The sequence below is a fragment of the Cavia porcellus genome, unplaced genomic scaffold, assembly GCF_034190915.1.
Source record: "Cavia porcellus strain 051 isolate PalLab524CR breed Dunkin Hartley unplaced genomic scaffold, mCavPor4.1 scaffold_25, whole genome shotgun sequence".
Classification (NCBI taxonomy): domain Eukaryota; kingdom Metazoa; phylum Chordata; class Mammalia; order Rodentia; family Caviidae; genus Cavia; species Cavia porcellus.
Window position 1 is genome coordinate 26,133,466 of NW_026947508.1, and position 26,424 is coordinate 26,159,889.

Consider the following 26,424-nt stretch of genomic DNA (forward strand, 5'->3'; position numbering starts at 1 on the left):
TAAATTCTGTCTAGTAAACCTCTGTTCCTCTCCCTGAGGCTTCTCAATTTTTTTTTTTTTTTTTTTTTTTTTACTATCACGAATGTCCTGTCCTGCAGGTGAAATAAGCCTAGGTTTCCAGTCTCCACTTTGGGGAAAGGCTTGGGCTCCACATGGTGACAGGTTCAATTCCCAGTACTGCAACCAAATAACAATAATAATAATAATAAAGCCTCCATTAAAGGGAAAGATCGCTGGCACAGGTAATGACAGGGATGAACTTCAAAAGCATTATGTTGGGAGATGTGAGTAAATACTGCCAGTGTGTTGTGTGAGATCCTCTTTAGTGAGAGAAAGCAGATTAGTGGCTGTAAGAGCTGGAGGTGGGTGGTAAAGGTGAGGACTGCCCAGCTGGGAAAAGAGTACAAGGGGGTGATGGAATGGTTCCATACCTTAAATGGGATCTTAACAACATGGGAGGTGCTCCAAATAACTGCACATTTACAATGAGCAATTTTATTTTATGTAAATTATACTTTAATAGAGTTAATTAAAAACAAACTAAAATGAACCTTTGATGGCTCTAATAATCAGAGCAAAAGGCCTATTGGTGACTCACAAGGTCTTTATAAAAGCCAATTGTGCCTGGCATGATGGCACATGGCTATAATCCCTGTGCTCTGAGAGGTGGAGACAAGAGGATCACATATTTGAAGCCAGCCTGGGCAACTCAGTAACTTAGCAAGACCCTGTCCCAAAATTAAAAAATTTAAAAAAGAGACTGAGAATGTAACTAAATGTGAAGGCCTTAAGTTGAATCCCAGTACTGGAAGAAAAAAAAAAAAAATAAGCCCATTACTTTTACTTCTCCAGTTCTCTCTTCTTATTCTTTATAGTCCAGCTAAATAGACTCTGCTGGCCCACTGCTGCCTCAGGGTCTTTGCACTTGACACTCCCTCTGCCATGCTACCATAGCGTGCCATGCTGGCTATTCTCTCAGATTTCCAGCTGGCCTGTCTGTTCCCTTCCTTCAAGGTTTTGATCAAACATCACCTCACTGGAGTTTTCTTAGTCTGACTTCCTAGTTGCCTTTCCATCTCGAGTGTGTGCATATACATGCATGTGTGCATTCATGTGTGAGCATACACACACACACATACAATTTTCTAGTTAAACAGAAGAGCTATGTGTATCCTGTATTACTTTTCCCACAGCATCACATGGCTGCACAAAAATGTAAGGAAACTTGTTCAGAGTTACTCAGCTATCAAGTGGCAAAGGTGGGATTCAAACTCAGGCCAGTGCACTCAGCCTGGGTCCTCAGATCCACTGCATAAGTGCTACATACACATAAGCACTCAGGGAGGTGGCAGAACATCTAGGCTGAACTCCGTTCTGTTTCTGTCCCCTCCCTTCCTTCCCTCCCCCTTGAGGATCCTCTCTAATTTTGCTCCTCTTAGAATCATAATTAAAGGAGAGAAACAGAAAGACAGAGTCTCCCCTTCAAACCTTTCTGTCCACATTAACTTCCCCGTAGGGGGTCTGGGGAATTCCAAGTTGGCCCAGTAAATTGCTATTGCAGTACAACACAAAATGTATTTAAGCAATTACTCTCGCTTTTTTTTCTTTTTGGTAAATTGTGTTCTGTTAAATGGGGCTTCATTAATGGAATCTGGCTTGGGGAGAATTAAAAAAATCACTGCCTTTAATGGACGTAGTTGATTATGGGAAAAGTGGCTTTGAGTTCTTTCACAGAAAGCTCTAAGCCTTTAGCGTGGTAATAGGGGAGCTCAAGGCAGGCTTTGTGGAAGGCATTTCTTCTTAGAAGCTTCTGGTGTAGTCAAGATGTTGGGGTGCTGGGAGACAGACATCCTACCCCGATATATGACAGCAATGTCTCCCAAGGGATTGCTGCCCATTTAAGCTGAGAGGAAGGAGATTGTGAATGAAACCCCAGCATCTCCGAACACTGACAGCTGCAGGGGAACCTTCATTGATCCACTCACAGGCACATGGTGTGCCAAGGCACGAACAGGGCTCATGGTGGGGTCACTTCTCCCATTCCTCCAAGGTGAGGCGCTCCTGCAAAGCCTGTGGTCTCTAGGAGTCAGCGGCAGGATGTCCCAGTCCCTGTGCTCCTTCCAGTCTTTCTTAGTAATTAGAATCTGGCTTTTGAGCTCCCAGAGCACCTCCAGTAAGCAACGTCCCCTACCCAAGCTCTGGGCATTGCCCAGCTCTGGGAGGAGTAGGGAGGGCTAAAGATTTTTGTCATCCTAGGACCTTCCTTCCACCCTCAGAGGCTAGCCTGGGAAAATGGGAAATATGGGATGTGTTTATCACCCTGTCCACACTCCCAACCCCTTTCCATTCTGACATGCTACAGGGAATGGGACATCTCTGACACCACCAGTGAAATCCTTGAGTTGTCATGGTCAGTGGTGAGCAGAAGGACTAGGGCTCTTCTGGAGGCTGATTTCTGTCTTACTCCCTACCTGATCTCCCCCTCTTCCCTGAAGCCAGCTTTATTGACTCAGCCTTGCCACTTAGTAACATCACAGATGCTTTTCATAATCATGTTTCTATCAGCCAAATTCCTAGGACTCAAACTAAGTCAAGTTAATCCCATGATGTTTTTGCAAGACAATCCCCTGATGTTAATATATTTTCCAAAAACTGGGTGAATGCCTGGAATGAACACTGCCCTTTGAGGAAGGGACTGCTGGAGTCTCACAGCTCTGGACTTACCTTTAAAAATAGACTCCATGATCCCTCTGGGCTCTTTCCAGGCAGCACCTACCCACACTTTGGTGCCAACGTCTCTGAAAGTCTGAGCCACTCTGTACTGATTCCACTTCCAGTTACCTGATCTGTGCTCTGAACAAGCCAAAGCTTCCCCTCGCCCAGTCATCCTGCTCTCAGCACCCACCTAGGCATCACCTTCACTCCCCCTCTCTTTACTCCCCATGTCCAGATGTAGCCAATTTATGACTTCATCATTTCTCACTTGCCTGCAGAGGCAATGTTCTGACCTCTCCTCTACTTTCCAACTATCTTTCACACACTGGGAGGTCTGGATCAAGTCTCTGTCTTGCAGGAAATCCACCTTTGAAGGGCAAACCATAGGCTCCAGAACAAAGTCCAAACTTTCAAATGTCCTCCCACTCCAATGACACTCACTTTAAGTTCCAGCCATGCCACAAGGCTTATGCATCCCAGGACACAGCAAGTACGTCATGCCCCCATGCCTTAGCCTCTGCACATTCTGCTCCCTCACCTGGAATGGCCCTTCCTGTCATCCAACCTGGCAAAACATCACCGATCCTTTAAACCTAGACAATTGCCTCCAACTTTCCGTCTCTCTGTCTCTCTGCAGCATGGGCACATGCCTGCCATTATCTTGGACGCACCACATTGAAATTGTCTTCTGACATAAAGATCTCCACATCACAAGGCAAGCTCAAGCTGGGGTAGCAGCTTTTTTAATCTCAGGATCTCCAGCAGCACTGCACTGTATCTGGCACACAGGACACATCAGGATGCAGAACAAGGGCTGGCAAACCATGCCTGCTGCTTCTTACTGTACGTTAGGTTTCACCAGGTCACAACCACAAGCATGCATGCATTACATGGCATCTGTGGCTGCTTTCACGTTGCATGGCAGAGTTGAATCATTGTGCCAGAGATGACAGCTTACAACGCCAAAAATATTTGCAGGTCTTTTACAGAAAATAGTTGCTAACTTCCCATCATAGAAGCCTCACAGATGATGCAGTTGATAAATTGCAATTTAATTTCACAGTGGAGAATCATAAAAGGACATAGAATATTTCAGTCCCCATTTAATCACCAGATAGTTTAATGAAGGACCAAGGCCTTCCCTTTGACCATGGGCTTGTTTACCGCATTGCCTGTCTTACATAAATTACAAACAATTTCATTCACCATTTTCAATTTTGCTAGCGGTCACCTGGGGAACAAATATTTATTGAGTACCTACTGTGTGCCAGGTTCTAGGGATGTGTACCCATTCTTCACTGTTCCCATGGAACTTATCTGGTGGGGAGCAGGTGTCTCTTTTAGGGACACCTAATATTTAGAAAGCAATTCTTTTTTAGAGATTCTCCTTCATGAAGTCGTTCCAAAGCATTCAATTGAGTTTCCATAGCTGCAACGGTATCTCCTTTCTTACTCATATTTCATCAGTTTATGTGATGTTTAATTTAAATCACATAATTACAATAACAAGTATGAGTGGCACGGAGAGAGTTGGCAACAGACCCAAGTGGTTCGTAGAAACTGTAAAACTCAGCTAGAGGGAGCAGAAGTGTACAGCAGGGGGAGGGGGCTCTGCTGCAGGGGGGCTCTGAGGCTATGGGAGGACAGGTTCATTCAGGGAGCTACTTTGGTAGAGATACATTAAGGTAGCTCTCATTACACATGCTTCGCGAATGAATGAATGAATGAATGAATGCACAAGTAACAAATGAATGAATGGTAGGTAGTTCCTGCTACCGGTGATGGGCATCTTTTCTAATTATGTTTCATCTGCAGTCAGGAGTGAGAACCAGATAATCTTCAAATTTTAGCTTTGAGAATGACCTCAGAGTCTTCAAGGCCTAATGTCCAGCTAGTGTTTGAACCCCAACAATCATTATGTACTTGGAATGTTTCTAACCATCAGGAATTCACCTCCTTGTCAAATTCCCTCTGTCCACCTGCATCTACTAAAACCCTTTCCTAGCTACCACCTTTCTTCTCCCTCGTGCAGCAGTCACTGCTTGCAGGAAACCTGCGCTTTCCTGCAAGTCTGATTTGCTTCTCTTGCACACTCCTGGGCTCCCCACACTTTCTATCTCTGTGCTGGTCTCACCAGCCATTATTCACGGCCTGTCCCTGAGCTGAAAGACCCTGCACAACACAGCTGTCTTTCTTTATTTTATTTACCATTATTAGTACATTTGCAGTACATGATGCTTACATCCTTTGCGTGGAACTGGTACATGTACATAACACATCTTAATTTCTTTTTCATTTCCTTTCCCTCCATCTCTTGATCTCCTTCCCACTTGAAAAAGTTTATCTCCTTACTTCTTCTTATCTATCTTTTATTTTGTAGCTATGTTTCCTGTTCCTCGTTCTTTCCTCGGTATCTTGTAGAGTATTGGGCACATAGATATTACTCAGTGGAAGAAGAAATGATTGGCTGGGTGTGTGAGTGAGTGAGATCCTGCTGGTGAGAGCTGAGGGATGTGTGGGCAAAGTAGAGGAAGAGGCAGTGAGCAAGGCAATTAGTGGACAGTAGGGGGAGCCAGAGATGCTGTGTTGGGTGCAAGTCCTTTCCCAGGGTACTGCCCTTGCCTGTCAGGAAGACGTGCTTCTCCACCGTACCAGTCCCTGGCGCCATGCTTCCTATTCACTTAGCAGCTACTGGCTTCTCCCTGGGACACTACTCAGATGCACACCTACCCAAGTGCACCAACAGTGGGCTCTGGTAATCAGTGTGGGCAAATATTGCTTTTTTCCCCAGAAGCAATCCAATAAACTCAACAGGTTATCAGAACTCTTTCCTGTTTGGGGAACCCACACAAACCACATCAGGTTTTTCCTCCAGATGTATGGCTCCCTGGAGGACATATGTCTGGATCCTAAAGCACGGAGGGACAGGACCCTTAGCTTTGACTGCTTGAGGAAGGACAGCTTTGTCACTGACATCCTGAGTCTTATATGCTGGGGTGATGCACTGAGCAGAACTTGAGGGCTGCTTGTCCACCTTCTATGCTCAGCTAGCAGGGCTGATGGTAGACTTTTCTGCCTTGTGGACTGGAGGCACCTGTGATGCTGAAGTGACAGGACAAAACTGGGTCTAAGGATGGTGCTGGGCAATAAACTGTACGCCAGGTAGCTTGTGGTAGAACCCAGCCACCTTTCAGAGCTGCCCAACTCTCTCATTTGCTATCACCAAATACGGCAGTTCTACCTTTTTCTGAGCACTAGATTTCTCTGAGGACTAGTCTCCCACCCTCCACTCACTGCTCCCTGAATGAGGCACTGAAATGCAACATGGGATTCTTAGATCACAGCTGATTGGATTAAGGTAGCCATGTGACAGAGGCTGGACCAATAAGAGGGTTCTATCAGAAAGCTAGGTCCCTGAGGCTCTGGTTTGAGGTCACCTGATGAAAAGGGGCGGAACACACAGTCTGAAGAGGAAGCCTTGCACCTGGCTTTCCCAGGGAGATTTGGGAAAAGTTGCCTGAACATCACCTCTCTCATTCCTGTTGCTGTCTCCCTCTTTCAGCCCATCACATTTCTATGAGGTTCTGCACTCCTTACCTCTGCACTCTACACTAGTCTGACAGGGATAGACTCTCAGAGCAGTCTCTGACCAGCTGTGGGGTCTTGAATGGGCTGTGTCCTGTCCCTAGCCCATTTCTTTGGCTGAAGGTGGCAGTCCCCAGGCCCTAGGATTCCAACTGAGGGGTGGCCAGGGCAGGTGCAGGCCATTAGAGCCTGGTGACCACAGTAATCTTATACCCTGCCTGGTCCTCTCCCTTGCCTGGCTTAGGTTTCTGCCCAAGTGGAGATGCCACCTGTCTTATTCTCCTACATGAAGGTAACAGGTTTGAGAAGGTTAAGAGTTAAGGGCTGCGTCTCAGAACCAGACAGTTCTGCATTTGAATCTATAATCCACTCCTTACTAGACATGACAATGTGGACAGGCAACATAACTTCTCCGAGCCATAATTTCCTTATCTGTGCAATGGATTCCTCTAAATAGTTGTGTCCCTGTACGTAATATGTCAAGGGTCATATAGGACATACAGTAGGTGCCTCACAAATGTGAACTGTTTTCATTGTTTGCTGTGAGGAGAGGGGTGGGATTGTATCAATGCCTAATACCCTACCTCAGATGACATGGAAATCAAGCAGCCCCCAGACCAGTTTTCCAAGAGAAGGTTTTTTCCAAGAGAAGGTTTTCCAAGAGAAGCCACAGATTTGTATTCACTCTGGTCACAGAACAGGGCCAGGGTAACACTCAGAGTAGCCAGTGTGCTAGACCACTGCCTCTACCAACTCCAGCATCCTTACCCTTGCCCACTGTCCTCTTGTCACTGCCAGGCGTAACTCAGAGAAGGAACCTGCTCTACCAGGGAGGGTGGCAGTGCTTGCCTTTGCATAGACCTCCAGGGATTACAGCAGAATGACACTTCTCATGCAGAGGAAGTGTTTGCAGATGGCTTATCGAGGAGCCGCCTGCATCTGTGTTTGCCTGACACTTGACTGCCATCCTGGTCTGAGTACCACCTAGGCTCTGATCTTCTCCAGAAGGCAGCCTCAAAGCCCCACTGAGTGGAAGAGCCTCCTGGCTGACTACTGAGTGGTGGGCTAAGCACCTCATGTACACGATAGTCAGTGAGATTTCCTGGAGTCATGTACAAAGCTAGGTTCTGATCCCACCCCCACCACCTTTCACTGACCAAGTGATCTTGCAGAGCTGCTGTGACACTCTATAGCCACAGCAACTTGGCTGTGGCTATTGTGAGGCTGTGGCTATTGTGAGGCTTACAGGTGGTGAGGTAGGCTCAGAGAGCACTCACTAAGGTTTCAAGACAGTGGCTGACTCTCTTGGGCATGTCATGTCTCTAGGCAGCAAGAGAGTCTCTCAGGAAAAGGAACTAACATTTATAGTAGAAGTAGTGTAGGGTGGAGACATAGCACCTGGGGTCTGGAGAGACTGCCCTGGCATGTCTCAACTCCAAAGTTATTAGCTGGCGCACTTTGGATAAGTAAAATGGATTTGCCCTGGCCTCAGTTTCCCTATTTAATGAGACAGCAGCATGTACGTTATGGAGCAGATTATTAAGAGGTTAAGTGAGATGAGTGCATAAATACTCTCAGCAGGGTGCCTGGTGCAGAGCAAGTGACCCAAACACAGTCCGTAGTACTATAAGGGCCTATGTAGGACAGTGTTGTACACACACTATCTGAATAACAAGTCAGAGGTCCAGTCATCACTCTGATGATGCTGAAACAGACCAAGTAAAGGAAGAGAACAAGAAAAAAGAGACCCAAATGCTGGGGAGAAAAAGAGTCATCTTCTTGTACTATTTGCTTCCATCACACTTGGGACAATGTCTTATGCTTTTAAGTGGTAGAGATATAAATCAAGTAAGCTTAGGATACAGAACAAATTATTGGCTGCTGTAGTCAAATCGTAGGAAGATCAGGCTGTGGCTGTCCTGAGGCATGCCTGGAACAAGGACCTCAAATACCTCAAGTCTCTCTCTCCCTATCTCTGTCTGAGGGTCTCATTCTATTGCAAATGGTAGCTGTTTGAAGCTGGAACAGTGCCCACCCATAGTAGCCCTCTGACCCATCTTCTTATCCTTTGTTCTAATCTAAAAAGTCCATGGTGTGTGTGTGGGTTAGGTTAGTGTCTGACTAGGTTATCTGGGGAATGTGCCTTTTTATAGGGTCAGGGCCATGGTCCCATTGAGGATACCATGACTGGTCTGGGGATAGTTCTGCTAAACAAGGAATGTGCTCAAAAGAAGGGATGGGTGCAGGGAATACGAAAGATACCCACTTTGGTTAGGAGAAAGATTGATCAGACTGCTCTCCAACTGATGATGCTGTCACTAAAGCTGTGGGGTTGTCTCCCCAGAGTTGGTTTTGTTCTACACCTGTTCCGTATCTTGCTAGAGGTAACCAGGTTTTCCAACACCTTACCATGAGAATCTCATTCTTGTGATCATCTGTCTTATTTTCTGTCCACTGTTCACTAGATCATTGGTCTGGGTACTCTGGACAGCCTCTGTCCTTGTGAGCAGATTCTTGGTCTGTGTAACCCTGTATATCAGTCTATCTACTGGCCCCAGAGCCTCCTATGATCAGCAAATGAATCAACTAGACACATCAGCAATGAAGACCGACCTCGATGGGAAAAGATTCACCTGAGTCCCTTTAAATGCTGAGACATACATAATTTATTTCCCTTCCACTTGTCCATTTCCTAAAGAACTTGGCCTTGATCCTTCCTGATTTCTTCTGTCCCCTGGTCTCATCCAAGGCAGGTCCCAGACCACAAGTACAGATCAAATAGACTGAGGAGTCAAACAAACCAGACTTGAAACATGGCTCTTCCACTCACTACTGCATGACCTTGGAAAGGAATATGGTTCCAGAAAAGGAATAGGCTTCCAGAGATGATGTGCTTAAAGCAGTGATGGCGAATCTTGCAGAACTTTCAATAACAACAAACAGCCAGCTATGGCCTGCATGCTACAGGTTCACCACCACTGATAAAGTATCGTTATCATTTTAATTGAAATATGCTATAATCTGATTATCAGTTTCCAGCATAAGGTCATAAATCTGGCAAGTTACAGTCTTGTGCTGTCCTAGTCTGGCCTTTTACAGCCAGAGATCCAGGGGAGTTCAGACATGTTTCCAAGACATAACTCCCCTCTCCAAACACAGCTTAACACTGGCCTTCACAGAAATGGCCACACTACCCCAGCAACTCCACAGCTATTTATTGAGACATGAGTGAACGAGCTGAAAAAATATGAGTGAATTAATTGGTAGGAGACTGAGTGAATTAGTGACTTAATGAGTCAGCAAGAGAGTGAAGAAGAGTGTGTAAAATTGAGTAGATCATGCTCTATGCTCCTCATCTAATCCAATAAATGGTGATGTAGATTTTTCACTTTTATTAATACTAACAAGGGTTAAGGATAACCCAGGAAAAATAGTAGGCCATCAGCTAGGTGAGAAAGATCCTATGTTCATTTCCTATGGCTGCTTTAACAAATTACTGCAGAGTTAGTAGCTTAACATAAATTTATTGTCTTACAATGCTAGAGCTGAAAAGCTCAAAATGATTTTCACTTAGCCAAGATCAAGGTGTCCACAGGGCTGACCCCACTCTGGTAGCTTTAGGGGAGCACATTTTTGCTAGCCTTTTTCCAGTTTCCCATTGGTTGCCTTCATTTCTTGGCTTGTGGTCTCTCTCAGAGCATCTTCAGATCTGACTCTGATCCTCTGCTTCTGTCATCATATCTTCTATGACTCTGACACTGTTCCCTTTTTTAGTGTAAGTACCAGGTGATTACATCAGGATCCCCTTGGATAATCCAGGATAACCTCTCCATCTCATGATCCTTACTGCAATCTTATCTGCCAGGTTCTTTTTGCCCATTGTAGTAACACATTCATGGGTTTCAGAGCTTAAAATGTGGTTATCACTGGAGAAGCATCCTTCAACCAATGAGTCTCACTCCGCAGAGGGAAGGTCAGGAGGGGGTGGGACAGAGAAAGCTTCATTCACTATACACCTGTGTCAGTATTTGGGCTATTATTGTTAGTGTGGCCTAAGCACTGGGATTTTTCAAAGTGTAGGTGATTCCAGGATGTCAGTAAATTGAAGCAAGCCTTTGCCAGAGATACGCCAACGGAATAGACTGCTGCAGTTAGGAAAATCTGGCCCTTTGTCTCCTGGAGGTGACAGCAAGAGCAGGGCATCTTGATGCTGAAGACACATTATCATCTAAAAGATTTTACAAATAACTTTGTAGTTTGTAATAAGAATTGAGTTGGAAAGACTGTACACAAATTTTGTGACTACTCCTCACCCAACCTTGTCAAAGTGCCTTTCCCATCTAAGGAACATGCATGAAAACTAAGAAATCAACACTGGCACAGCACTAACTGCATGAGAGCTTTATTAGAATATTCCCAGTTTTCCACTTTTTGTTTTTGTTCCATTATCCAATATAGCATCTCTCATTTGAATTTAGTTGTCGCATCTTAAGTCTCCTCCAGTTCATGTTAGGTTCTTGGTTGGTCTTCTTTTCTCAAAACCTTGACACTTTAAGAGATCAGTTGTTTGACCCTGAATTTTGATTTTTCTAATGTTTTCTCAGAATTTGACAAGAGTATGAATTTGGTGGAAGGACACTGCGGTGGTGAGGTGCTCTCCTCGTGACATCACAGAAGGAGAGTGTGATATCAGTGTGGCCCATTACCGCTGCTGTCTACTAGGACTGCTCTGCTGAGCTGATGCCTACCAGCTTTCTATAGTATAAAGACATTTTTGCCCTTTTCCTGTCCCTAGGTCCAGTCTACACTGTGGGAGCGGGTTGGGCCAGCTGCTTTTACACTCATCATTTCAGTCTGGCTAATGCTCATGGCTTGATCATTGTCCAACCTTGATCACGACTGCAAAGAGGTAGCCTAATGCAAATTCACCCAAAAATAAATGGCAAAGTTAAATTTTTGAATTTGTGTCTGTCTGTCTTCAAAAGCCAGAAGACAAATTCAAGTTATTGCCACCAAACAGACAGGTACTCATGATCTCTGAACTTGTGTAGACAGAATTCTTCAGATCAGTCCATACATTTGTGACCGAACAATGGGTCACGAGCTTGACCTGTGGGTTGTACCATGAATAACACAATAGAAGAAACCATAACAGAAAATGAATTTATCATTCAGGTAGTAAGCATAGAGTCATAAAACTTATTGCTTCTGTGACTTTCTAAGCTTAACTAACTTTATCTTTTCACTGGGAGTAAAAATACCCCCCCCATAGAGTTATCATGAGGATGAAATAAGTTGACATACACACTATGTTCAGAACGGGCTGGCAAATATTTATCATTATTACCTACATGCATACATGTATGTAAATGAATGAATTATGATACAAAGTATATTTTTAATCATAGATTGCCATCAACATGTTCAAAGATATTGAACTCATCTCTAGACAAGGAGTCAATGAATTTATGACCTCCTGTCTATGGCTTGCTTTGTGAATAAAGTTTTACTGACATAAGGGCATGTGTCTGTGTTTATGCATTATGGTTGCTTCTGAGCTACACAGTAGAGCTGAGTACTTGCAACAAATTCTGTGGTCCACAAAACCTAAAACATGTACTCTCTGGTCCTCTATGTCCATACCTCTGCCTAGAGGTCATCTCTCCACGTAGAATACTAGATGTCTCTTCCCAAGCCTTCGTGCCTTGATGTACCTGAGCCCTGGCAGATTCTGCTTCTGCAAACTGTTCTGGACTCTGTGGCTGCAGCATTTGGGTCTCCAGAGGCTCAATACCCTTATGCTTTGAACTGATGCCCACGTGGTGTAAGGCCGCAGCCATGGTAGTATGGTCAGTGTCTCAGCAGGAAACAGATGGTGCCTCAAATTAAAATGATTTGAAGAGTGTTTAATAAAGGGATGATCTACAAAGGTGAGTGCAGGTACAGGAAAGTCACAGAATGTAGAGAAGTGGCAGAGTACTCAGAGCCAGTAAAAGGAGAGCTGTGATCAGCCTAGGATGGAGGGGGAAGAAAGCGAGTGAAGTTTGAGACTGAGATTCATTGAGAGAGGACACCTTAAGTGGAACAGAAATTTCTCCAGTCCAGGGAGGAGAGCCAGTTCTAGATGACCCCACCGGGAGGAGCCAGGAGAATAAATGCCTTGGTCTCACGGTCCTATATCCCTGATTTGTTGGGGTCTCCCTGGGTGAATAGAGTAGAAGGTGGAAAAGGATGCTGGAAGGACAAACCAACACCAGCATACAGCACTGATTTAGGAGGCCAGGTATACTGCCGTTCCCAACCTCTCCAGTGAATTCCCTTGCAGTGTCAGGCCTGCAAGTCCATAATGTGCCCTAGAGCCAATACACTGCACAGCATTTGCCTCTTCCTTTTCTCTGGATCTGCCTGGCATTAGATGGTTGTCTGGTTCATTTTCCTGGTTATTATCCTCATAGAGGGGGAAGAAGGGTATGTGCACACATGTGTGTTGTGTGTGTGTGTGTGCACAAATGCCTTAGCAGAATCTGATTAATATGTGCAGACTTCAGCTAAAGTTCGTCATGTTCCATCTTTGAATTTTAAGAAATAGCTGTGTCCCCTTCACCTCTACAGCCCTGCTCAAGTTCAACAAACAGGTGAGCCAACCTCTGACCTCTTAGAAGAAAAAGTAAAGCAAACAAACAAAACAAAACATCAGCAGCAGCAGCAACAACAACAAACTACTGAGGCTGATGAGTGTTCCCAGAGTAATCCTGACAAGACCTCCAGACACCACTAACCCAGACTTCTACTGGCATCTGATACCATACAGAGAATGTCTCTTGGAAGCTTTTCCCGAAATGCATGCTTTATGAGAAACCACAAGCTCACGAGAGGAAGAGCATGGTGTAGGCAGCACAGCTATGCAGACTGTGGGACTAGAATTCAGGCCTGGGAACTCTACTAGATTTCTATCTTTTACAGAAGCCAAAATTTGAAGTCAATTTTTGAGTCCTGTGAATGGATTTGTCAAAAGCTTCAAATGTGACCTGGGGTTAGGCAAGCTTCCTCAGCAGATAGACCCTCAGGCCCCCCAGGCAGGCAGAATGGAGTGCAGCTTTGAATCAGATCATCAGCTCTCAAAGGGCACACTGTTGGCCTTGAACTTTCTATTGTTTATGTTTCTGAAACTTAATTTTCTAGTTTTATGCATTTGGTACTATTATCAACTAGGAAGTTGTATTAAATTTAATCCCACATGAGTAAATATGTTGTAGGGGCCAAAGGCAAACAAACAATGCTTTTCTTTTCCTTCCAAATGGAAGACTGGTGGAATATTTGCAACAAGTTTTACAGAAAACCAAACGCCAACTCATTTGAGTGTAGCTTCTAAGACATTTGTGCTCCACTCCTAAGAAATGGGGACCCCTTTACAGGAGAGGGGGAGACCCCCAATGAGCTAAAAATGCTTTTGATTTCATGGACTCAAGTGTAATTAAAACACCTCAAATTTCTTTAGCGAAACGAAGGGTTCAGACTCATAGCCCAAGTGCTCTGGTTTTAAATTAGACAACTTTGTCCTGACAGCAACCGAGTCACAGCTGTCATAGCTGATTATTTTTAGAGTTACTACTAAACCCTTTGTATGGCATGAGCTGCCACTGTTCAAGGGAAACAGAAGGACTTCACATTTTATGCTGACAGCTCTGAGCCAGCCACCTCCTCCTGTTCTTTATTTCCAGCCTGTCTTTGGAAGGGAGGATGGGGCAACCTGACAGTCTCATACTGGGGAAGGCAGACCCTGTTACTACACCCAATGGATTTAAAGCCCCCAAAGTGAAGCAAAACCCATTGCCTCCAGGAAGCCAAGGAGACTTATTCCCAGTGGGAGCTGCAGCTCCAAAGCTTTCTTTGGATAAACCTTCATCTTCCCTGAGACGTACAGCTAGATCCTGGAGTAACCATCCAATAAGCACACCCATATACAAATGCTTACAAGTGTTGGCCAGGATTGGCTGGCTTGTGAAGGATGTCACAATTTCCCTCCTGTGACCCAACAAAGTCACTACCACTGAAAAGGCCGATCTCGGACTGCAGTTCTTGCAGACAGAAACATTCACTGCCAGAAGAGCACCTTCTAGATTGCTCCTGGAGTGTGGAGACAAAAATCTCTGCTGTCCAAATTACAGAAACCAGAAGAAAAAAGACATCATGATTTTATGAACATGGGAAAAGAAGTACAGCCAAAACCCAAGGTGAACGTCTCTTCTTACATCCACTTTTTTTTGAATTACAGGAACAAATGCAAGGAGCAGCAGCCAAATTCCTACTTTGGCTTTAAAGAGTTCTCTAGAAAGTGTTCAGAAAAATGGAGGTCCATCTCGAAGCATGAAAAGGCCAAGTATGAAGCCCTGGCGAAGCTCGACAAAGCCCGATACCAGGAAGAAATGATGAATTATGTAGGTAAGAGGAGAAAAAGGAAAAAGCGGGACCCCCAGGCACCCAGACGGCCTCCATCCTCCTTCCTGCTATTCTGCCAAGACCACTACACTCAGCTAAAGAGAGAGAACCCCACCTGGTCTGTGGTGCAAGTGGCGAAGGCCACAGGGAAGATGTGGTCAACAACCTCAGAGGCGGAAAAGCAACCATATGAGCAGAGGGCAGCTATTCTGCGAGCTAAGTACTTCGAGGAGCTTGAAGCCTACCGTTCACAATGCCGTGCCAGGAAGAATCTCCAGAGGTTGGCTAGAGCCCAGCGCAAGAGGAGAAGCTGAGTTGAGCAAAACTGATGGATCCAGTTTGACAAAATAAAATGCTGCTGAACTCTATTGCTTGGCCCTGGTCTCATGAGTGACCGTGAAGTTTTCATGGCTGTGTTGAAGTGGGTTGATGGGTGGAAGGGTTGGGACCACGGGTGGTCCTGGGAGGCTGGCCTTTGAGAGAAGTGGGTGGCGGTGTCCAAACGGGCTGGCTTGTGCACATGGGATAGAGCTGGATGAAACAGGGAGTGATGGAGGTGGGATCATCTGGTTTCAAATGGGTCATGCAGGTGGTCTGGTTGGGTGAGGTCCCAGAAGCAAAGCATGACCAGACACACACTGGGAACTCATCCCATAGGAAGGTCCATGCCAGCAGAGTTGAGTTGGAGCTACGGACACCAAGGGTCTCATTCCAGAATCTGAACTCCTGTGAAGCTCATTTACCCTTCCGTGGGCCAAGGTGAAACCCCAGGGGGGTGAATCTAGTGCCTAGGGTGAATCTAGGCACCACAGTAATTTGGTAAAATAAGACCTCTGGGTGAAGCTCCCATGTGAACCTCATTGTTCTGTGCCCAAATATGTACCATTGAATTTATGGCCATCTGACACCTGTGCCTCTTCCTCTTGGTCATGCACAACAACTTGACTCCTTTTGTGACTCCCTTTGTGACCAAGAGGAGCAGAGAACAGAATTCCACTGTCCAAGTGATTGGTCAGCAGTGGTCCAATCAGAGTGGGCCTCAGGCATACCATAGAAGTGCTGAGGGAGGATGCAGCCAGTATTTCCATCTCATAGCCTGAGAGGCCATGATGGTAGATAATCCCTGGCATACACTCTTTTGGACTTTTCACTGAAGATGAGCCCACAGATTTCATTTTCTGCAGAGGATGATTTGTGTCAAGTTTTCTGCTACTTAATAATTTGAGATGAATGGGGTTATATTATGTCTGTACAGTATCTGGATTTTTCTGGCAACAAAATACGGGCAGTATTTCATAACAATGAAGATGAATTGAAACTTGTGAAATGGTTCTTTTTATTTCCTGGCATCAAGACTGAGCCAAAACACCAAACTGATTTTTTTGTCCCCACTTATGTGCAAACAGATTTCCCCAACTTTATTGGTAATCCTACATTCCACTCGCTACTGGGATTAGTACTTTTCAAAAGTAAAATACAAACATAAAACTGCATAAGTCTTTTGGGATGAGAGGTCATATAATCCAGTGACTGAGAAATCAGGGTCTGTAATCGGGCACTGTGTTCATAGAGTATCCCACATGCTACACCCTATGCTGGGTATTCAGGGGCTGGACAGGGACTGCTGTTAGGATCCTGCTCCTTTGGACTTTTCCTTCTGATAAGAGATGGTCTTGGCATAATGCTAAAAGTGAACCCACAAAATACTGTGGAGAGACTGTGGAGGGACCTACCACGCCAATCACCAAGTCTTCATGGAGGAAGTAGCTTTGCTTTACCTGGAAACCTGTCTTTATGCTGGCAAAATTCCCATCCTCATCGCCCACAGCTGCTATTTCAATTTGGCTCTGCTTCCCTCAGCTCATCCTCCACCTTCTCAGGGGACATCCTCATTTTCTGCTTCATTGAGAAAATGGAAATCATCAGATGTAAGTGCTCATAGTTTTCTTTCTCAAAATGCCATCCATACCCATCCTTTCCTCCTGGTGTCACATGCCTCCTCCTCTTCCTCTTCCCCTACCTCTCTCATGCTTCTACTCCTCACCATAAGGATGCTGACCATTCAGCCACTAAGCTTGTCCAATTTTACTGGATGTTGTGATACGGTGACTCTAACCTGAGCAATGGCAGAACCTTGGGCCAGTCCTCATTCCTATGAGCCTCCTCACATTTCTTATCTGGGGAACAGGGATAATACCTGGCTTACACTGGGATAGAGCTGGGTGGAGTGGGGAGTGAGGGAGGTAGGACCTTCTGGTTCCAAATGGGTCATGCAGGTAGACTACTCCTTTAGTGACTAAATATATGACACAGGCATAATCCTGAACATCCAACATGTAGCATGGTGGACACCCTCTACGGTGGCTCATCTACATCCCTCCTCATGTGGACTCCCCATTAGCTGTGGACAGGACCTATAACTTGCTTCCAGCTAAGAGGACATGGCAAAGGAGACAGACTGTCATTTTCATGATTATGTAATGGTACTAATACTCCATCATCTTGCTAGCCGGTCTGCCCTGGAAATTCCACCCCTGCCCTGCAGTTCAATTAGGCAAACAGCCAACTTCAGAAAGTCTATGTGGCAAGGAACTTTGGAGATTCTTTAGCAGCTGAAGGGAATGTTCAGCCCAACAACCAGCAGAAAATGAAACCTCTCAGTTCTGTCTCCACAAGGTATTGCAGGCAACAACAGTCACACAGTTGGGGTGGTGGATCTTTCTTTAGTCAAGCCACCAAATGAGAACCCAGCCCTGGATGATGACCTTGATTGTAGTCTTTGAGACCTTATAAAATGGACCCAGCTAAGCTGTTCCTGACCCACAGAAACTGTATAAACATAGGTGTAGATGCAGGTATGTTTCAACTGTGTAAAGGCATGTTGTTTCAAGTCACTAAGCTTGTAATTAATACACTGCATAATGAATACTAACTTTGTCATTATTCTAGGAGAGGCCTTCTTTAGCATTATTTTTCCCTCCAGCCTCTGTCCTACCCTTACAGTTTCCTGTCCTTGGTTATAAGTCCTTGAAGGTAATCACTTTGCAGCAGTTCTCGTGGAACCACTGTTCTAAGCCCAAACTGTTGGCACTTGGAGGACAGCGGCTATGTGATGCCCACAATCCTCTCTGAGAAGAGGTGGCCGCAGCTGAGCCCTGTCCATGTGATACCACTTTCTAGTTTCTTGTGATTAATGATGTAGTAAGTCAGAGATCTGACAACAGTATATGGCACCCCTGCGGAAAGCAAACTCTATTAATAGTTCTTTATGAAAAAGACAACAGGAGGGCATAAATCTGCTGGCTTCTGATGACTGCAGTGTAATGACAGTGGAGGGAGACAGGGTGGGGGATCCTGGACCTTAGATGGAGGTCTGCACGTGGCAGCCTCACAGGTTCACCCAGCAGGGCTCAGGTGCCCTGTCCTCCGGAGGCAAAGCCTCGAGACCCATCACTGTCTTGATGACCAAAACCTCCACTCTGAGCCTTCCACCTTGTTTGCATAACATTAATATTTTCACTCATTCAACAAATATTTATGTGAATCTTATATTATGCCTGCAAGATACCAGTCCAGTGACTGTTCTGCTGCTGGGGATACATCAAGGTCCTTAATCTCTTGCATGCTAAGGAGGAGATAGACAATAAACAAATCAACAAGTAAACACATCAGAATATTTTTTGATACTGTCAAGTGCTCAGAAGGAAATAACCAGGTTGATAAGATAAACAATGACAGGTGGGGTAGTGGGTACCTAGAATGAGTGGCCAGAGGATCTCTGGGATGACATTTCAAGTTTAAAGGATAAACAGCCAGGGGTATCAAGATCCAAGGCGAGAATCCTTCAAGTGGGAGGGCAGCAAGTGCACAGGCTCGTGGGCAGGATCGAGTACAGCATCTTAGTAGGACAGAAAGAGACCAGAGTGATTGGAAGTGAGGCAAGTAGTGAGATGTGGTTGTAAAGGTACAGGCTTTGCCTAGGGGTTCACTTTGAGATGTAAGTACAATGGTGTGGAAGCCTCCAGACTCAAGACATCTTGTCCATATGGAACGGAGATCACAGGGAGCCTCTACTTAGTCTTCCTAGAAGGAACTGTGAGGGCTGGGCAACTTTCTGCCTGTGATCTATTTTCCCAGGAATAGGGTGGGGACCATGAGTGGCAGAATATTCCAGGAAAACACTTCTTCCTGGGCCTCATATTTCCATGAGGGTCAATTTCCTCTAGATCAGTGGTTCTAACTCAAGGCCTGTTAGAATCACCTTCTGGGCTTAGAACCCCAATCAGGCGCTGCCCATACCAATCCCCTGAGTCTGACTCAATATTTCTGGGAGTTGGACCTGTGAGGTGCATTTCTGTCATTCCCATGTATATCTGATGCTGCAGGTCCCAGAACCACAGAAGGATCCTTCTCCTTCCTGCAGCTTCTCAGTCACTCTTCAGAAGAAACAGGAGTTCATCTTAATTATTGGTGAGCTTGGGAGGAACTCGCCCCGATCAGCTTCACCTCCCCCCTTCCTCCTTTCTCCCTCTCTCCCCACAGTGTGTATTCAGGTCTGCCTTCCAATTGGTCCCTCAGTAATCAAGGTGACACTCTTGATCCTCATCTGGCTGTCCTCAGCATCTGCAATTGATTCTGCACTGGAGAGGGAAATGGATATACTTTATTGATTGCATTTCCCTCAAATCACAACAGAGAAGTTGATCATGGTTGCAAAACAATCGATAGGCATCTGGACTACAAAACCTGACTGAGATTCATACTGCTTTCAGTCTCCACTAAACACATCAACTGGGGACAAGGAAATCTACTCCTTTAGTCTAGTCCACATCAGGACATAGTGAGGTCATGGTGACAAGGTCACAAAGGTAGTGGTGCTCTCTCTGTCCTGTCCTGTGACCTCTCCTCACACTTCTACAAGCAATACATGCCTTTGAGGTGTGCTGAGAATAAATGGACTGTCATGGACTGACATGGACTGTCATGTGAGAAATGCCCTAGGAATGGGGATGCCTGCCCTGGTCTTTGAAGCATGTGTTAGAAGGCAAGAAAATGTAACGGCAGTTTCAAGCAGAAGAGACAGCTCAGCCAAGTGAACCATGGGACTGGTCCTACCCTCTGATTACCAGTGACACTGTTAGCCTGCTGTGACCAAGCCATATTGGGGAGCATGCCCCTACAAGAACTTTCCCTAGCCCTGGCCTCTTTCCTAATCCTCCCCAGCAGTAGCTGGTGAGCTGTCTGTCTAAGAGCCTCCCCTTTAGCAATGCAATGTTTCAGAGGCTGCCTGTCACCTATGAGTCTGACATGGCTACATGAGGCCACTAGGACCTTGCCAGATACACTGTCCTTGAACTTCTGAAATGTTCCCTGATATACACACCCTTGTGTAGATCCCATTGAGTGTGGGCTGCACCCAGAGACTCAATCCTAATGATTAGAATGAGGCAAAAGCAAGGAAATGTCACCTGGTATTAGGCTATAAAGGCCTGTGACTTCTCCCTTCTTTTCCCTCTCGCTTGCTTAAAGCAAACTGACAGGTCGAAAGTGGTCCCACAAAAGGTTCATGTGGCAGGGACTGAGTGTGGCTGCTGGCTAACAGCTTGCTAGGAACTGAAGCCTGCTAATGACCATGAGGAAGCCAGGAAGAGTTCTGATGATTCCCCCAGGTGAGCCTTGAGGTGCTGCAGCTCCAGGGGACACCTGTACCACAGCCAGGATGCACCTGATTCCTGACAAACAGATACTGACAGATGTTGTTTCATGACTTTACGGTTCCCAGGTATTTTGTTATAAACTGGAATAGATAATAAATATAGATTTAGGTATCAAGAAAAAGATAGTACTGTGACACATTTTATAGGAAAAAAAAAAAGTGTGGTGGCTTTGGAACCAGGCAGTGGGGCAGAGGCTGTGAATACTGTGAGGAAATTGTTATAGAAATCTCCACAGAAAGGTGGACTGTGAGGATGGAAATGAAGAACACATCATTGGAGGCGCGCAGAAGGGAATCCTTGCTAGCTACTAATGGAAAGCTTAGCAACTCTTGACCGCGGCTTTGTGGCAGGAACATGCACCTGCTACATCTAGTCACCTAGTTATGGAGATGTCCAAGCCGGGCGCTGAAGATGATATAAAAGGAGAGAAAAAAGTATCCAACATAAAGGACCCAGGAATTGCTAGTGGTGAAGGTTGTCTTCCAATATAGCAAAAAGATGCTAAAGTTAGGAATTGGCTTTTGTACACTGCCAAAAAAGGCAGTCTGGAGACAAAGCTAAGAATGTGACTAGATAGCTTTTGGTTAAGACCTCAGAAACATCAAAGAGTCACACAAAGCCCTTTTAAAATGATTGGAGTGGGCGTTGAAAGTCTCCAGACCAAACATTAAGGACAGGAGGAGACATAAGGAGTGTCCTTTAGTCTCCTCAGCAGGAGGCTAAGGTAGAAAGGGCCTTAGTTCAGACAAAACAATGGATGTGGCCTTTGTGCATAGAGGGAATGTCAGTGAAACTTACAGAAACTCCACCGTTTGAGAAACAGTTATCAGACAGACAACCAGGACCAAAAGGAACCAAGACAACACAATAAAAAATAGGCCACAAGACCCCCAAAATTATCAACAGGACCCAGGCTGAAGAACCAAGTCAGCTTCAAACACATGCTTCTTGTGTGAGGATGTAGCTCAGCGGTAGAGCTCTCACTTAACATTCCAGAGGCCCTGGATTGAATCCCTAGCACCAAGCGAATAAAAGAGACACACACAGAATTACCAAGGGTTAGAAGGTGAGGCTAAGACTCATGAAGAGTCTGACTCAGCCTTTGAAACCTAATCAAGACACCTCTGACATTTTTCTGGCTGGATTTCAAAAGTGTTATGGACCAGTACCTTGTCCTTACCCTTGCTTTGTGTGTAGAACCTTGGCACTAACCTATCCCACCACTGTAGGGTAGGCATATGGGGGCAGATCATGTCTCTCGTTAGTTTCTCGCTCTGCCACACCCAGACTAAGCAACTTTCTAGGGTACTTCAGGGGGCTACAGACAAAAGAGCCAGTCCACACCTGAATCTGATCTGGACAATGAGCCTCAACTTAGAGCTGGGGAAGGAGTGGCCGTATTCTGTAGGCGGAAGAGATATGAGTCTTGGGGTGGGCAGGCAGGCTGTGCTGGACTGGATTGGATGTGGCCTCTGGCTCCTGTCTTCCTGCCTTTCTGCAGTGCCTTCCCCTTGTGTGAACTGGACCTAGTGACTTACTCAGGTGCTAGGCCATAGAGGACTAGCCTTTTTCTGTCTCTCTTTCTCGGCTTACACAGATGAGGCCAAAAGCTGTGTCCGACTGCCTTATGGAAAGAACCTGAAATGTATGCTTTGTCTCTTGCCTGTCATAATTTCTTGTAGTTTCTTGCCACAATATGGAAGAACTTGAACCTGCAAATACCCAACAACCGTATGCATACATTTGACAGCAATCCTGCCCCCAGGTGAACTCCAGGATCCCTGAAGCCCTGGTGGATGCTTTGAGTGTAGCCAAAAGAGAACTCCAAAGCCAGAGAACCAAGCTAAGCCACATTTGGATGCCTTACCCATAGAAAATATGATAGTGAGTATTACTTCAAACCATTATGATTTGGGATAATTTGTGACCCAATAGTAGGTATCTAATACATCCATCCCAAGATCCTATTAGACTCTTGTTTCCCCCCAGAAACACTATCCTCTTTTCTCTAGAGCCCCAGGGCCTTGGCAATGTTACTCCAGATCAGGCTCATTTCTGTCTTCTACATTTGGGAAACTTTCACCTGTCCTACAGGACTCAGTGAGGTATACTTTACTTTAGGAAGTCCTTTATAAACCCATTGCCTCCTCTATGGTCTCATAACAGCTTATGTAAGTTCATATTCAATCCCTGCAACTCATGTAGTTCATACGTAAGACAATGCCTCTCACATCATAAATACTGTTTGTCTCCTCAGCTGGTAGAGAAGGGCTTTATTCATCCCAGTGCCCTAAAACTTAACAAGGCATTTTGCATACAATAAAATAATAATAGCAATCTTTTATTAAATGCCTATGCTATGTTTGATGTTGGCTGAAGACATTTAATGTAATTATCTTCATTAGAAAAGCAACAAAGGAAGTGCTTTAAACTCCTCATTTTGCAGAGGAGGAACTTAGATACCAGGGTAGGTTTTCGGTTCACACTTGCTGGAATGGCTGAATCAGGAGAAGCAGGTTACTCTTCTTGTCCTGTGCTTAGCAGCCCCAGAATCATTTATTAGAGTCCCCCAGCTGTCAGAGATTATTTGCAAATACCAGAGCACATTCAGAAGATTTCCTAGGTGCCTAGATATAGACTCTCTGCTCGATTGGCTATGCAGTAAATACCTGAATGTACCCCTGGTTGCCTCTACAGAAGGGCTTGGCTGGCACCCAGGGAGTTGGATGTGCATGGAAACCACGCCTCCAGCACTTTGATTGCAGCAATGTCTCTGGCTCGCAGCCAGAATAAGTATTTGTCTCTTCTCACACCCTGCCATTATAGATCATGTAAATTCTCCAGTATCCATGTTAAAATGAACAGATGTGGCTCTGTATTTTTAATGCATTATGTGCAATTAGCAGCAGTGGGCATGGAAGAACTCTGCTGACTCCAGGGCCACCCGTTACCCATGCAGCTGTGAATACATTCACACTAAAGTAGATGGCCTTGTTCCTCTGGTCTGCACAGCCCTGGCAAGAGGGTGGGAGGATTTTCATTTGCAGCGTATCTCCTATGGCAAGGCAGTAAAGTACCATCACCCCTTCACTTTTACTTTGTCCCTCTAGTGCTCCTAAGAGGATGTCCTGGGCCAGGGATTTAGCTCAGCGGCATAAGCATCTGCCTTGCAAACATGTGGTTGTGAGTTCAATCCCCGGTACAAAAAAAAAAAAAAAAAAAAAAAAAAAGAGGTCCTTTATGGAGGGCCCAAAAGTCCCGGACAAAAGAGATTTTCATAGATTTGAGGGCTGTAAAGATGTGGGAAATGCAAAAGGCAAATGTTGCATTAGCACAGGTCAACACAAGAGGGCGTCTGCATAGATGTCAGAAAAGATGGGGCCTGTTGTTGATGACAGTCCCTGAGTGCTCCCCAGCTCTACCCAAGGGGGAAGCACACTTTTTGTAATAGAATGGTGTTTATTTCTAGCATGTACTGGCTGCTGACTATGCACCGGGACGATTTCTAAGTGCTTCTCAAGCATCACATTTATTCTGGAGGTGGTGTCAATGTCTCCCCCACTCCCTAGCCAAAGACCACCAAGAATCCTTTGTAATTGAACAAAACTGGGTTCACTGGTCAGGGGATGCACCTCACAGATAAGTGTGGGGTGTCTTAATAAGAAGGTGTTGGAACAAAATTACTACAAGATTGAACCTGGGTTGAAGAAGCAGAGTTTGGCCTGGATCGATGCTGACAGGAAGCGAGTGTAATTCGATGGCTGGGGATTTAGTGCATTTAATCCAGAAGGTGGGAGGACTAAAGCAAGATGAAGGTTGTAGTTGGTAAAGAACCCGGCATCACTTCATTAGGTGGGCTGTGGGCCATATTTTTATATTTGGGATAAATGTCTGCTCACGGCCGGAGTTCAGACATGATTTGGGAATGGAATTGTTTTTGTCTTAACCCACATGGCCACAGTACACCCCTGCATGGCGCTGATACTGTGAAAATTATTTAGTCATCCGGAGAATCCCAAGAGCTCAGTGTGGGTACAGTTGTGTCCTGGAGGTGCAAGCCTGGCCAGTGCAGGGCAGCCACAGTCCCAGGTCTCCCACTCTCTGTCTCCACTCTGTGCTAGGGCATAGAAATGAGTGAATGACCAAGAAACAAGCACTCAGAGACATTAAGTGCCTTGTCCAAGTTGTCCCAACGAGGAAGTGGTGCTGAGTATGCAGGGTCACTGGAATTCCAGTAGGAACCAAGAGCCAGTGGGGGGACTGGCGGGAAGCATTGTGATTATGGGAAACAAGACTGACCAGGAAAGGGACTGTCCACGGAGGGGAAGTGAGAAAGAACATGGGCTTCAGTGTCAGAGGTCTCCACTTTAGGATCTGTTCCTGCCACTCATTACCCATGTGGACTGGGACATTTAGTTGACCATCAGAGATTCAGTTTCTTCTTCGTAATGGGAACACAAAAATTTGCTTTCCAAGCTTCTTAGCACAATAAAATGCAAAGATAAAATGCAATGTGTAGGAAACATACCACCTTGAGCACTTACTGCACTCAAGGCACATTTGCCCCTCACATGTACTATCTCATCTAATATAGCAACCCCAGAGGAAGATTCAGTTTTGACCTCTGGCTTGCAGGTGAGAGGATGGTGGCACACAGAAGTTAAACAACTTGTCTGAGATCACACAGCTACCAGGTAGCAGAACATAGACATTCTGAGTCCAGTTCCCTCATTCTACCACCTCTCAAGGAAGCTGAGGGGCTCCTTCCCCTTCCATGCCACTCCAAGCCATGAACTTCAAAGCTCCAGTCATGTTTGGATGGAGATTTAATATGCTGAAAGTCCTCAGGCCTGAGACTTTTGATTGCAGATGGGTCTAAGCTGCTTGCTTGGCTCTGGTTGGGAGAACATTCATTTCCTTTTAGAAGGTCAAAACATTCCTGGCATGACAGATAATATAGATTCAGGTCACTGCAGTCGATAGATGAAATAAAACATAGTGTTGCCTTATTGGTATTTCTATGCCTCTCAGTATTAAAGTCAAGGAAAAATGTTGGAAAATGGGTAAAAGCTAGAGTGTGGGAGATGACCCAGTGTTGTGGCACAGTTCTCTTCCAGCAAGATTGATGTGTGAGCTGAGGGTAAATGGTCACCAACAGGAAGTGGGTCAGACAGAGCCAGCTTCTGATCATGCAGTGGCCAAAGCTGTTCACTGTGGCTGTGGAGTACAGCTCCAGGATGTTCCGCATTGCTCCTTGTCAGTCTGTTGGTACGTTCATGGGTTGTGTCACAAGAGGATGCGAGACCAGGACACCTGGGCCCAGTGACTCCAGTAAGTGAGGTCCTTCATGCCTCAGACTCCTGGCTCTACTGCCACACGGGGAGATGAAAGCCTGGAGCTCACATCAAGATTCTGCTGTGTGCTGCAATCCTAGATCACCACCATCAACCTCTTTTAGGCTCATCTGTTCTTAATTACATCTCAGAATCCCAAGGCATTACAACTCTGAGAATTTGGGGAATTTAACTACTTAGAGGATTCATAATAATCACAGTAATCCTTGGTATTTATCAGACTTCTTTTCTGCAGACAGCAAAAGCCAGCTACACAACACTGTAGTTGTGAGAACAACCTGAAGTTGCTCTCAAGCTCTCTTCACAAGTCCTTGGCCCTCTGTCTGCACTATTTGGTTAGGATTAAGGAGCTGGGTGAAAAGAGTAGCTTTCTCCATTACTTTTCAAGGGAGACCAAAGATAAGAAAAAGAAGATACACCAATGTAGAAGGGCCACTCAGGCTGCTTGCCCAGTTGGAGCCCTCTTCTGGGGAACTGTGCTGCTCCTCCCTTTCCAAAGGGATGCTTATGCCTGCTGAACTTGCTCCTTCATAGCATAAAATGATTGGACAAGAAACGACACCTGAGTAATGAGCAGAGCTAAGCAGATTTTTTCTGTTGACAATTTGATAAGA

The 26,424-nt window shown here is 45.4% G+C and overlaps 2 protein-coding genes across 10 annotated transcripts in view; one reads left to right on the forward strand and one right to left on the reverse strand.

The window, feature by feature from the left end:
- The window catches only part of Csmd2 (CUB and Sushi multiple domains 2), a 566,560-nt gene that overhangs the window by 301,844 nt on the left and 238,292 nt on the right, over positions 1-26,424 (reverse strand). The window lies entirely within an intron of this gene.
- Hmgb4 (high mobility group box 4) lies at positions 14,364-15,107 on the forward strand. The gene has a single exon (XM_013153946.2). It carries the CDS (start codon positions 14,499-14,501, stop codon positions 15,051-15,053), a length of 555 nt encoding a protein of 184 aa, XP_013009400.2. The 5' UTR covers positions 14,364-14,498; the 3' UTR covers positions 15,054-15,107.

Excerpts from the sequence above, each read along its gene's own strand:
- Hmgb4 (XM_013153946.2), top strand. The coding sequence starts at position 14,499 with ATGAACATGGGAAAAGAAGTACAGCCAAAACCCAAGGTGAACGTCTCT.